General features: G+C 37.2%; 1 protein-coding gene across 22 annotated transcripts in view; it reads left to right on the top strand.

Annotated features, from left to right (window-relative positions):
• Nucleotides 1–14,861, top strand: part of AOPEP (aminopeptidase O (putative)) — a 539,402-nt gene that overhangs the window by 49,144 nt on the left and 475,397 nt on the right. For all 22 annotated transcript variants that reach the window (XR_007478127.1, XR_007478131.1, XR_007478129.1 and 19 more), the window contains exon 2: nt 6,206–7,118. Coding sequence is in view for 16 of the 22 variants with exons in the window: in XM_049711495.1 (XP_049567452.1) it covers nt 6,343–7,118 (776 nt within the window). In the remaining 6 variants the exon portion in view is untranslated. The remainder of the gene's footprint in view (nt 1–6,205; nt 7,119–14,861) is intronic.

Here is a 14,861-nt window from a genome sequence, read left to right as displayed (position 1 = left end):
TAAAATTACAAAATGAAAAAGCTCATCAATAAAGGCAAACATAAAGGTAGGAAATCATCCATGCACAAAGCTAGTAGGAAGGTTAGAAGACAAAAGTAGTAAAATAATCTATATCCACAATAAGCAGTTAAGGGAGACACAAAACAATTAGATGTAAAATATGATATCAAAAATAGTAATCATGAGGTGAGGAGAGTACAACTGTTGGGTTGTTAAAATGCATTTGAAATTAACAGATCAACAACTTAAAGCAATTATATATATATGCTGCTAAACAACCAGTGGCTCACTGAAGAAATCAAAGAGGAAATCAGAGACAAATGAGAATGAATACATGACTATCCAAAACCTATGGGATGCAGCAAAAGCAGTTCTAAAAGGGAAGTTTATAGCAATACAGGCTTACCTCAGGAAACAAGAAAAATCTCAAATAAACAACCTAACCCTATAGCAGATGAAAGCTCTTATATATAGAACGGATAAACAACAAGGTCTTACTGTGTAACACTATATTCAATATAGTTCAAGAGAACTATATTCAATATCCTATGATACACCATAATAGAAAAGAATATAAAAATGTGTATGTATGTATAACTGAATCACTTTGCTGTATGGCAGAAATTAACGCAACATTGTAAATCAATTATACTTCAATAAAAAAAAGAATGGAAAAAAATAAAATATAGGTGAATTATATCACAATGAAGCTGGGAAAAAAGAAATAAAATAAAACATTATCATAACTTATAGGAAAAAAAAAAAGCCAAAAAGCCCCTAACCCTATACCTAAAGGAACTAGAGAAAGAAGAATAGAAAAAACCCAAAGATAGTAGAAGGAAAGAAATCATGAAGATGAGAGCAGAAATAAAGGAAATAGAAACTAAAACAATAGAAAAGATCAATGAAAGTAAAAGCTGGTTCTTTGAAAAGATAAACAAAATTGATAAACCTTTAGCTAGACTCATCAAGAAAGAAGGGAGAGGGCCCGGATCAATAAAACCAGAAATGCAAAAGAAGTTACAACCAACACCACAGAAATATGAAGGATCATGAGAGACTACTGTGAACAACTCTACTGTGAAAACTGGACTACCTAGAAGAAATGGACAAATTCTTAGAAATGTATAATCTCCCAAGATTGAACTGGAAGAAACAGAAGATATGAACAGACCAATTACCAGTAATTAAATCGAGTCAGTAATTTAAAAAATTCCAACAAGCAAAAGTCCAGGACCAGATGGCTTCACAGGTGAATTCTACCAAACATTTAGAGAAGAGTTAACACCTATCCTTCTCCAAATATTCCAAAATATTGTGGAGGAAGGAACACTTCTAAACGCATTCTATGGGACCAGCATTACCCTAATACCAGATAAAGATATCACAAAAAAAGAAAATTACAGGCCAATATCAGTGATGAACCTAGATGCAGAAATCCTCAACAAAATATTTGCAAACTGAATCCAACAATACGCTAAAAGGATCATACACAGTGATGAAGTGGGATCTATCCCAGAGATGCAAGGATTTTTCTATATCTGCAAATCAATCAATGTGATACATCACATTAACAAATTGAAGAATAAAAACCAGATGGTCATCTTGATAGATGCAGAAAAGCTTTTGACAAAATTCAACATCCATTTACGATAAAAAACTTTCCAGAAAGTGGGCATAGAAGGAACATATCTCAACATAATAAAGACCGTATAGGACCTACCCACAGCTAACATCATACTCAACAGTGAAAAGCTGAAAGCATTTCCTCTGAGATCAGGAGCAAGACAAGGATGCCCTTGTCTTGTTTTATTCCTCATATTATTGGAAGCCCTAGCCCCAGCAATCAGAGAAGAAAAAGATATAAACAGAATCCAAATTGGAAAAGAAGAAGTAAAACTGTCACTAGTTGCAGATGACATGATACTATTTGTAGAAAATCCTAAAGATGCCAGAAAACTACTACAACTCATCAATGAATTCAGTAAAGTTGCAGGATATAAAATTAATATACAGAAATCTGTTGCATTTCTGTACACTAACAGCTATCAGAAATAGAAATTAAAGAAACAATCCCCTTTACCATAACATCAAAAATAATAAAATACCTAGTAATAAACTTACCACAGGAGGCAGAAGACCTGTACTCTGAAAACTATAAGACGCTGACAAAAGAAATTGAAGATGACACAAACAGATGGAAAGCTATACCATGTTCTTGGATTGGAAGAATCAGTATTGTTAAAATGACCATACTATCCAAGGCAATCTACAGATTCAATGCAATCCCTATCAAAATACCAATGGTATTTTTCACAGACCTAGAACAAAAAAAATTTTAATTTGTATGGAAACACAAAAGACCCCAAATAGCCAAAACAATCTTGAGAAAGAAGAGTAGAGCTGGAGGAATCACACTCTCTGACATCAGACTATACTACAAAGCTACAGTAATCAAAACAGAATGGTATTGGCACAAAAACAGAATATAGACAAATGGAGCAGGATAGAATGCCCAGGAATAAAGTCACTAGTCTACAACAAAAGAGGCAAGAATATACAAGGGAGAAAAGAAAGTCTCTTAAATAAGTGATTCTGGGAAAACTGGACAGCTACATGTGAAAGAATGAAATCAGAACGTTCTCTAACAGTGTACACAAAAATAAACTCAAAATGGATTAAGGACCTAAATGTAAGACCCAAAACCATAAAACTCCCAGAGGAAAACACAGGCAGAACACTCTGACATAAATCACAGCAATGTTCTTTTGGCTCTATCTCCTAAACAAAGGAAATAAAAGCACAAATAATAAATGGGATCTAATTAAACTTAAAAGCTTCTGTACAGCAAAGGAAAAAAAAAACAAAAACAAAAGACAACCTACTAAACCTACTAAATGGGAGAAAATATTTGCAAATGATGTGACTGATAAGGGGTTAATATCCAAAATATATAAACAGCTCATACAGTTCAACATCAAAAAAAAAAACAAACCCAAAATCAAAACAACAACAACAAAAAAAAACCAAACAAACAACCTGATTAGAAAATGGGCAGAGAAGACCTGAATAGACATTTATCCAAAGAGGAAATGCAGATGGCCAACAGGCACATGAAAAGATGCTCAACATCACTCATCGTCAGGGAAATGCAAATCAAAACCACAATGAGATATCACCTCACACCTGTCAGAATGGCTGTCATCAAAAAGAACACAAATAACAAATGTTGGAGGGGATGTGAAGAAAAGGAAACCCTTGTACACTGTTGTGGGAATGTAAATTGTTGCAGCCACTGTGGAAAACAGTATGTAAGTTTCTCAAAAAACTGAAAATAAAACTACCATATGACCCAGCAATTCCACTCCTGGGTATATATTCAAACAACAACAACAACAACACTAATTGGAAAAGATTCACGCACCCCAGTGTTCTTAGCAGCATTACTTACACTTACCAAGATACAGAAGCCACGTAAGTGTCCATGAACAGATAAAGAAGATGTGGTATACATATACAATGGAATACTATGCAGCCATAGAAAGGAATGAAAATCTTGCCTTTTGTAACAATGTGGGTGGACTTCGACGGTATTATTCTAAGTGAAATAAGTCAGACAGAGAAAGACAAATACTGTATGAGATCACTTATATGTAGAATCTGAAAAATTCTACAAACGAGTGAATATAACAAAAAAGAAGCAGGCTCACAGATATAGAGAACAAATTAGTGATTATCAGTGGGGAGAGGGAAGGAGGAGGGGCAACATAAGGGTAGGGGATTAAGAGGTATGAACAATTATGTATAAAGTAAGCTACAATGATATATTGTACAACACAGGGAATATAGCCAATATTTTATAATAACTATAAATGGAGTGTAACCTTTAAAAGTTGTGAATCACTGAATTGTATACCTGTAGCTTATATAATATTGTTCATCAACTAGACTTCAATTTAAAAAAAAAAAAGAATCTACTGAAGAGGACAAAAGGATTTCCAGTTAGGTTGACAAACAAAGTGACATTAACAGTCTTGGATGGGCAGGGCTCTAAGGCAGCCTAGGGACAGCCACCAGGGACAGAAGTGATGAAAACTACTCTATAGAATATATTTTATTAAATGATATTAACTTTCACAAGTAAATGAAGGAATCTATTAGGGTTAGACAATAAATGGTTTTATCTATATTATTAGAAATACTAAAGTATTCTTTTTCAAATTTGATAGTTGAGACAGCCACAAAGTTAAGCCTTGTCTTAATTGATTCAGGTTTTTCCTCGTGTGTGTATTCAGTTTTTTTTTTTATTAAAAAAAATTTTAATAGCCCAGTCAACAAAATACTGCATTACAGCAGCTCCAAACACCAGCAGGATGAAGTTTTAGCATCCGTTGTTTCTAATTACATAGATATAGCCAGTAGTTTTATTGTAGTTTATTATTCATTATGTGACAAGTTCAATTGTTCTTATGCAGAAAAGAAAATACCCTGGCTTATTCCCTTTGCCCATTGACTTTTCTAGGATTAAAGTGAGTGCCAGCTTCTCCTTAAGGTAATCTCAGACTATTCTTTTACATCCCTGATTTCTCTCAATTCCTATCATTCTTAAAGTCAAAGTGTGTATTACCACATACAGTTTGGTGGGGATGGGGGAGGGAGAGTAGGGAGCAGGGAAGGATTTCAGGAGGCAATTGGACTTGAACTGTGTGGAGGGAGAAGAGAATTTGGCAGGTGGATATGGGAGGTGGGAGCCAGGAGCACTCCAGGTGTGGCACACTACTTGCCTCCAAAAAGCATGGAGGCAAGATGTTAGGTCATCTTTAGGGAGCAGTGTGCTGAGCAGGCCCTTTGACTAGAGGACAAGGATTCAGAGGGAGTGTGGTCTCCATGACTGGAAAAAATAGCCTGAAACCAGATTGTACAAGGCTGCAGGAAGCCAGCTTCTTTTAAGGATAGGTGAGATTTTGATGAGGAAATAGCCTGTGGAGAGGTAGAAAATGAAAGTTCAATAGTTTTGATTGTTGGAATGAGATTCTAGAAGGAAAGGAAATAAGAGTCTAGGAGATTGGCCGAAAAAGTTAGAAGGGAAGTGAGGAGGAGTTAAACAATAAAAATGGAGGGCTCAATTTTACTTGAAAAGTCAAGCAAGTAATGTTGTTTTGCTGTTGATAAAAGAATACCTCTTGATATTTAGAAATACAAAAGTGATTTTAAATAAATCTACTCTGTCAGAGTTTTTGTTTCTTTTTCCCTGCCATTTTTTTCCCCACTTCTGGTTAAAAAAAAAAATATGCTGAAAGAAATTAGGTACACAACAGGGACTGAAATAATTTCAGATAATTTTTCTTTCAGCTGGATTGCTGTTATAAAATAGGACTACATTTTGGTCAGAACTTTTATGAAGAACTTGGGCATTTTATTACAACATCTGTTTCCACGTTTTAATTTCTCTCCTTCCTTTTATAGGCATTTGCATACCTTTTTTTTTTTTTTCAGATGAGAAGACCTTTTCGTTTGCCACAAGAAGGCTATTATCCAGAATGTTAATGGGCTTTCAGCTATTAAGATGTAATGATATACCTTGAGTATTTAACTATAAATTTGAAAAATCTCCATGAACAATCTCAAAGGAATACTTAGAATGCACTCTTGGTAAATTGGCTCATTTTCCTGTAATTTACTGGAAGTGCTGATATGAGAGCAGTCCTAATGTGAAAAGTACAATAATCCCTGGAGTTACATTGTATGTATTAAATGATTACTCTCAAAGAATAAAACATATGAGACCATTTAGCCTTCATTCACATTTGTTACTTAGAATCACAGTAGAGAAACAATCCCTTTTCTTTTGGTGCACAAAATTAGAAACGATACATTTAATATCTTTTAAACCAAGAGGTACAGTGATGTTACACTTTTGCCTAACAATTGCTGTTTTCCGAAACAAGGACTGTTCTAGTTAGGAACATGATTCTTCTGGTTTTGTGGAGGCCCCTTTCATTCCATTGATAATTGAAATATTTTTAGAAACCCATAATGTAATTTTCTTTGATGTCAGTCAAAAAGATTAGTCTGCCTTCTAGCCATGAGCTTCTACTACATTGGGGAATTATTTAAGGAGGTAGTCAACTTGCAGAAGCAGCAGTTGCAGGAGCAAAGCGTCTTGTTTGGAATTTTGTGTGATTGTGTTTTTCTTCTTTACCAGGGGACTGAAAGTTGTGGAACCCTAATTTGTGACATCGGGTGTTTTTTGGTAAGCAGCCATTTATGACTCTGGAAGATTGGGACTGACAGGAAGCCCCTTCTGAGATTTTAACAAAGTTCTCGAACAACACCTATACCATGGACATAAAGCTGGATCCTTCCCGAGATGACCTGCCTCTCATGGCCAACACCAGCCACATACTTGTGAAGCACTATGTACTGGATTTAGATGTGGATTTCGAAAGTCAAATCATTGAGGGCACCATAGTGCTTTTCTTCGAGTCTGGAAATAAATTCAAGAAACAGAGTAGTTCCACCGAGGAAACCTACCCATCAGAGTCAAACAAAGCCTGCAAATTTAGGACGCCTGAACCCTGCCATATTCCTGTAACAAATACAAGGACCGTCTCATCTAAAATGGGATATAATGATCTTGTAATCTGTGGTAAAGGTGAAAAAGATACGTCTGGTAAAGATGGTAACCATGACAACCAGGAACAGGCTTCTGGGATTTCTAGCTCAAAGTACTGCTGTGACACAGGGAATCATGGGAGTGAGGATTTTTTGCTAGTGTTGGACTGCTGTGATTTATCTGTGTTAAAGGTTGAGGAGGTGGATGTTGCTGCTGTGCCAGGTATTGAAAAATTTACAAGGTCTCCCAAGCTCAGGAATCAGATTGTACGTGAACTCGTGGCTCTGCCTGCAGATCGTTGGAGGGAGCAGTTAGACTATTATGCTCGCTGCAGCCAGGCTCCTGGTTGTGGGGAACTCCTGTTTGACATTGACACTTGGAGCTTACAGATCAGGAAGACAGGGGTTCAGACAGCTACTGACTTTCCTCATGCCATAAGGATACAGTACACAACCAAACCCCAGGGGCGATCAGTTACGTGGACCTCAGACCAGAGTGGCAGGTAGGTTATCTGGGCACTCTGCAGTCCCCTGCCCATTAATCTTACACACCGGGAGGTGAGTCTATGTAAAGACACTCCTCTTTATTGTGGCATTACCCATCCATCTAACCTTAAATCCTTCGACCCACAGTGAAGCAGGTAAATTCCCAGGCATGCTGAACTCTTAATAGGATTACTTCCCTTAAGTCAGGATGAAAAGATTACTTTATTAAGCCCCTGTATTTCTGAGTTAGGAGACTGAAAGTCAGGTTTAATGGTTAAATGCCGAGCCTAGCTCTCTGTTGAGATCTCTGCTGGCAGCTTCCAGTACTGTAGATGGAAACGATATGTATCTTTGAGCAAATACTTTCTCAAAGTTCCTTCATATTCCCCCTGAGGGATTACATGGCTGCCAAGTTGGGTTGGTGTGAAGCCTGGCAAAGTGCTTCCAAATAAAGCCAGCTCTGCTTTGTGGCTCTCTTACTGTACCTGTCTCTTGGCAGCAATGCCTCCCTGGACTTTGTCAGTTATTATGTAATATGAACCCTCAAACACTGGAAAGATTTGGTTCTGAGGGTGACAGTCAGTCCTGCTGAGTCCACACTTGCCTCTTTGACCATGATTCTAGGTATCTGACACCAAGGAGACTGCTGATTTTTTGTGTGGGGAGAAGGAATTGATGAGGCATCGATGTTCGGAGGGTGGGTATTTAGGCAGTCATTTGTTCTTTTCTTCTTGCCTGTCCTCTAACAGTTGTTCAGGGTTTTTAGAATTTGAGAATTTTCAAATCAAACTTTATTGATTCCTTATTATTCTACCTATTTCTTTGTGCTAATGTACTGCAAAGCAATACAATAATTATAGCAGATCTTGGTTGGAGGAGCGTTCATCTCTGTGAGCTTGTTTTCAGCGCCTTCTTTTATAGCGTTGGACTCCCTTAATGGAGGCAGTGGTCTCGGTAAATTGCTTACGTCTCTCCCCCAACTCACCCCCCAAAAAACCTTCTAGATCATATTTTTTAAAGCCATCACTTTGACTTTGAGCTCTCATTATCCCGTTCTTTGCCTCTAATCTTACCTCCTGCTCTGGTCTCCCTCCCTGCTCAGAATGAGTTTGCTTCCTGTCATTTCTGCTGGAGTCTGAGGTGGCCTTTGGGATAGTGCAGGGGTGGTGCAAATTTACATCAGTACAAAAGCGTAGTGACTTATCTATAGAATAACTTGTTTGATATTCTTGGGAGTCTGTGAGGGAAAGAAATAGGTGTTCCTACTGTATCTTCAGATTTTTTTGAAATTATTGAAGATGGGCTTTTCAGTAAGATTTGACAATATACTGTCTCTGAATATTTAACTAGGAAATTCTAGATTTTATACTCTCAGATATTTCATTTTTGAAGTAGAATAACGGGGAAGAAGAAACTATCGACAGTATTTAGAAGAAATTCTCAGTAATGGCCTCAAACATGGCTTTCTTCTCAGTGCTTACTACAAAGAAAGAGATTAGACTTGTGAATTACACTGCATGTAAAGTGTTGAGTAGGAATGAGTTATTGATAAATGCTGGTTTCCTTAAAGAAACTCAGAAGGTCCGTGGGCACATTTTGCTCCTGAAAGGTTGACTTGAATTTACTCTTGATGTCTCCTTTTCTGAAAATTCAGTAAAACACATGATCACAGCAGGAGTTTAAGGTGTATTTTTGGAAGTTTGTGATTATATGTTAGTAAATAAATGGCATTTATGCAGGCTTACAGGGATAAAAAAATTTTTTTAATCCTCAAAGATTTTTTTTCTCCTTTTTCTTTTCTTTTTTTTGGGGGAATTTTATTATAGTCAAGATAATCTTCCATGAATGACCACCAAATCTCTCTATATAAATTTTCCCACGTGCTTAAGAATAAATCTAGATATATACTGGTAACTGTTTGGATACTGTAAGGACTTAAAATGCCCAAGGATCCCAGGTTACTAGACAGAAATAATTGCTTAGTGATATGAGCAAATAGTAATCATCAGGGTTACAATGCTTTATGAATATAATTGTGTGAAAATGTAAAATTTCACAATTGTGTGAAAAATATAACTGGGTAGAGCTTACTTCCTTCAAGGCATAGAGTCTACATTTATTAAACTAAAGTAGTGGTTACATTTTTACCCTTGAATGGCAGAATACTATCCATATGCCTACTATAAATTCTTAGTCTGGATGAGAAACTTTTTATTCCCATTTTACAAGTAGGAAAATTGAATAAAGTTACTGAAAGCTCCTACAAAAATCCATGTGTTAATTGTGAAAGGGAGCTATGTCTCTTACTTTTGATTTTTACCATGTCCTTTATTGTATGCAAAGATTTCAATACATTTAAAAAAACAAATTATATTAGCTTTCAATAAACTTCTATTTTTAAGCAGATACTAGAAAGAAAGTTAAGAAAAGCTCTAAACTGGTACTTTTCCTTTCAAGTTCCATCAGTGGCTTCTCCCCTTCCCACTCTTATTCTACCCTTTGTTGAGAATAAAACTTGTTATTTTGTTTGATAATATGTAAATAAATAATCAAGAGGTCAGAGGATCCTAGGATGAAATGTAAAATGTGACAGAACAATCTAGCTATATTAAAAATGTATGAAACAACCTCACTGAAGGGAGTAGAGGAGAAAGATACTGACCTAAGTAACTTTGGAAATGAGTTGAATCTGTAAGGCTAAAGGCAAAAGGAACTGTACATAAATACTGTACTGTAGTTGATAGAGTTGTTTCCCATGGGGGTACAGGTTAACAATACTGGTACCACTGTACATGTATCCTGGAATTGAGCAATTTAATAAATGGGTGCAAGTGATGGGAGCCAGGTTTCTCACTGCTGAAGTGGGAGATTACAGATGAGCAAGAGGAGGAGGCTAGAATGATCCATGTGGAAATGGATTAGAATTGGAGACATCACTATGAACTCATGTTTAGCATACTATAGATACAGATGGTTGCATATAGAAATAATTATAGATATGGTTGTTTGCAAGTGATAGCATACACACATATATTTCCTTGTTTGTCAGCTGAGTGGGTTTAAAAGCAGTGAGTGTACCCTAGCGCCTGGATCTTGGCTTCTAATATATTCTCCAGTAAAGGAACCAGGGCTTCTTGGAGAAACGGCTGGGACTGGGGCAGGCAACATGCAAGATGAAGCTGGAGCATCTATAGTGCCAGAAAATAAGGAAATGCTCAAATAGCAGCAACAAGAACCCGGAATTACGTGTGTCTGTCAAAGTCCAAGGAGCCATCTGAAAGAACTCCTAATGACTCAAACTGAGCAACAAAATAAAATAGTTTTAATAAAGCAGAAAGTAACACACCATTGTAAAGCAATTATACTCCAATAAAGATGTTTAAAAAAAGTAACAAAACAAAACAAAAAATAGTTTTGGATGATAACCCAAAGTATAAAATAAATATCCATGAGTCCATACTAATATAAAACAGTGATTGACTCAAATAAACAAATGGAGGAGAATAGCCAAATCCGTGGTGCAAAAGAAGTCCAAGTTATATAGATACTCTGCCCTTATCGTGGTAGAGCATAACTCCTCACTCCTTAAGTGTGAGCTATTCATAGTGACTTCCTTCCAAAGATGACAGTATGGAAAGGGGGAAAAAGTAAATTTCCATTGGAGAAATCTGACAAACGTGACCTCGGCAAGGAGGTCAAAGTTAACATCAACAGTGATGAGTCACATTGATAGTATGCACCCTTGGTATGGTGTGATGCAAATGGCATCTTTGTGACCTTCTTCCCCCAAACACATAACCCCAGTCCAACCAAGAGAAAAACATGAGATAAATCAGACTTTCAACAAAATACCTGACCAGTACTCCTCAAAACTCTCAAGGCCAACACAAAGTCTTCAGAAACTGTCACAGTTGAGAAGCCTAAGGATGATGATTAAAATTAATGTAGTAACCTGGTATAGAAAAGGGACTTTAGAGGAAAACTAATGAAATCTGAGTAGTTTAGTTAATGTCTGGACTTTAGTTAATAATAATGTGTCAACTGTGACAAATATACTAATGTAAGTTGTAGGGCAAACTGGGTATGGGATATATGGGGACTGTGTTTTATCTTTGTACTTTTAAAAATAAATCTAAAACTGATAAAATAAAAAACTCATTAAAGAATAAACTTCAAATTTGAAAAAAAATCATCATCTTTCCATCCTGAAATTCCTCTTTCATAAGAGCTCTCATCCCATTTTTACCAAGTAGCAGTGTTCTCTGGACAAGAACTGAAAATGTATTTGCAGCTATAAAAGAGTATTTCTTTCAATCATTGTTAATCATTTCTTCTTCCTCATTGTTATTCTAGTTCTAAAATGAAATAGCTGGAAATATAAAAACTACATTTTCTTACTTTGTTTTTACATTTTCTGGGCTTCCCTGGTGGTGCAGTGGTTGAGAGTCCACCTGCCGATGCAGGGGACACGGGTTCGTGCCCCGGTCCGGGAAGATCCCACATGCCGCGGAGTGGCTGGGCCCATGAGCCATGGCTGCTGAGCCTGCGCGTCCGGAGCCTGTGCTCCGCAACAGGAGAGGCCACAGCAGTGAGAGGCCCGCAAACAAACAAACAAAACTACATTTTCTTACTTTGTTTTAGCCATTGTGGGGTTCTGGCTTCTCTTGAACCTAAGTGCTCTTTCTTGCCTCCATCATTCAGATACTGGATTTTAGGTGACCTTTAAAACTGACTGATGAAATAACCACATACTTAACAATATGATACATGCTTCTTGGAAACAATGTTTACTTTTTTGTGGTGTGTGAGTATGTGTGCCCTTTGAAAATATTTTGATGAGACCTGGAACAGTCAAGAATGTGTAATGGGGTACTTGCTAAGCCAGACAGGAAGAGGCCTTAATATCTTTTTGATTCTAGAGCCTCAACATACTTAAGAAAAAAAAATCTTTAAAAAAATGGAAATCTTTATTCAAAGTTTATGTACTTTCTGCATTTTCCTGCCTTTTTTCCATTCCAGTGAATAAAATGTTATTTAAAACCAAAGCATTTTTTTCTGTTAACCCATTCCTTTTTCCCTTTGGATCATTATAATAGTTGTGGAACCAGCCAAGTGGTCTAGGAGATCTTGCTTAAGCTGATGACATCACTGAACATGAGTTGAATGGAGGGGAAATTCAGTTAAACATAGGAAATTTATTTTAAAAACTATAATTATTTGGGTCATTGTTAAAGGTAGCTGACTAGGAAAATACATTATAACTTAAAGTGATATTAAAATTTAAAATTTCCTAGATCAGTATGATGTTTCTTTGTTTTAGACAAAGCCAGAATGATGTTGGCAAAATACTAAGGAGGGAATGATTTTTTTAAATTATATTTATTGTTCAGCTGTTGGACCAAGGACGATGTAGACCTTTGGAGTATTTTTAGTTTGATATCGAAACCAGATGTTAAAACATGTCCCCCCACCACACATACACACACACAAACACGAAAATAGTTTCATTGTTTTGTATCTTACTATTAAGTTTTAAAATTAAAAGAATGAGCAGAAGATATTTTAGAAGAGATTTCAGGTCTAAAATGAACATTTCTGTAATTAATACCTTTTTTCCCCCCTACTTGCATCAAGAAACCAATGTAAAATTCATGAGAACTGGAGGGGAAATACCCATTAATTCTATAATATCATAGTATAGCTGCAAAGGAGGAATTGATAATCCCAAACATGAAAATGTTTGGAAGTGTTCCTTTTCAGCCTCCTTATCCCCTTGCTGCACTGTCTAGATGGATCTCTATTTCTCAGAATCCCAGTTGAGTCTTGCGAGAAAAGGCAATGATGGACTGTCTTAATTTAAACAAGTAACAAAAATGACCAACCAAACAACAACAACAAAAAACCACGAATCACCAAACATCAACAGAAGATAACAAATCAAAATGACCTATAACCAAAAGCCTGGAGTGTTGAAAAGAATCTAAAAAGTGAGAGCCAAGAGAACTGAGTACTCAGAGCTGGGCTGCCAACTAGCTATGTGACTTCAGATAAGTCATTTTACATCTCTGGAGCTTAATTTCCTCGTGTGTAAAATGAGAAAATTCCGTGAGAGGACCTCCAAATGTTTTCCATACATGAAATCCTACACTCACAAGGGACTTCCAGATGAAAAGTACTATCTTTGCCTGCACAAACAGCTTGCTTATTTTGCACCCAAAACACCTCTGTTAAAGGAGAGGTGACTTTCTGACTCAAAGCCACTTTCAGTCCAGTCCATTTCGACCATACACAAAATCTATCCAAGTCAAAGCAGCATTCTCCTTGAACTTGCCATATATGTTTATTATGATTGGTGAGTCACAGTTTTGGTGACTGTGCCATGAAGAAGAATGATAATAAAGAAGGGGTGTGTGTGAGAATGTGTGTGTGTGTGTATAGGGGTGAGAGAGAGTTGTGGTTGACACTTCCTGTTTTAGTAGTCTGCTCTTGGTTTTTGTGTAACAAGAAAGCAAGAGGGTTTCTTACCTACAATGGAAATTGTAACTTAGGTTTAATGAGAACATGGAGCCATAAAAAAGATCGGGTGCAGGAAGGAGTACAGACGGAAAGGAATTAGAGGAGGCCTGAAGACTTTGTAACTCTGGGGAGTTTGTAAAAGAATCTGACCCACTGAGCTGTCACATCTGTGGTCCCCTGGCTTCCAGTGACCAGATCAGTGTGGGAAAACATCCCATCAAGCCACACCCACAGCAACAGGGGGCTCATCACCTCCTACCCGAGTCTGTTGAAGCAGCCCTCTCCCCAGTTGTTGATCTGTGATAATCAAGTCTCTGAAAATGGGTGATTTTTATGGAAAGTGGTGAAACTTGAAACATTTTTTTAAACTAAAAATAACCCCCTTTCACTCCGACCGCAAAAAGACATGCATATAGTAAACTGAAAATAAAGAAAATATATGGTTTGAATCTATTCCCTACAAGTTTTATAGATGGCTTTAAAGATGGCTCCTCCCAAAAAGACAAGCAAACATGTTAGTTTAGTTGATGTCTTAGTCGATTTGGGCTGCTACAACAAAATACTGCAGAGCGAATGGTTTATAAACAAGAGAAAATTATTTCTCACAGTTCCGGAGGCTAGAAGTTGGAAATCAGGATGCCAGCATGGTTAGGTCCTGGTTAAGGCCCTCTTTTGTGTTGCAGACTGCCGACTTCTGGCTGCGGCCTCACATGGTGGAAGGGGCTAGGAAGCTCGGTCTGGCCTCTTATAAAGGCATTAATCTCATTCATGAGGGTTGTGCCCTTATGACCTAAGCACCTCCCAAAGACCCCACCTCCTAATACCATCACTTTGGGCATTAAGGTTTCCCATATGAATTTGGACGGACACATTCAGACCATAGCAGCATAGTGTATCTTATCCTCATTTGACTATTCCGCATACACACAAGAAGCTGAAGTAATTGTAACTCTGACAGGTTCTTCCTCAATTTAGAAGTTCTTTCAACGCAACAAGCCACGGGCCTGCCTGTGACCCCCATCTTACCCTGTTTTCTTTCTGATTTTCAGTGGCCTCCTCCCATTCCCACAACTCCTGTGCAGTTAGTCTGGGCTCTCCAGGGGGGTCTTCCATGCGGGTGGGTATCCCAGGGCATGTAGAACGAGCCCTGGTGAAAGAGAGTTTTCCTTTTCATGTTGGAAGAAATTGTTCAGTTGGGAAATAATGAAGTTATAAACATCAGAATTGCAGGCTGGCGCCTAAAC

This window comes from Orcinus orca, chromosome 6 (assembly GCF_937001465.1).
Source record: "Orcinus orca chromosome 6, mOrcOrc1.1, whole genome shotgun sequence".
In the NCBI taxonomy this organism is placed as follows: domain Eukaryota; kingdom Metazoa; phylum Chordata; class Mammalia; order Artiodactyla; family Delphinidae; genus Orcinus; species Orcinus orca.
This window is presented reverse-complemented; position numbering and strand designations above follow the sequence as displayed.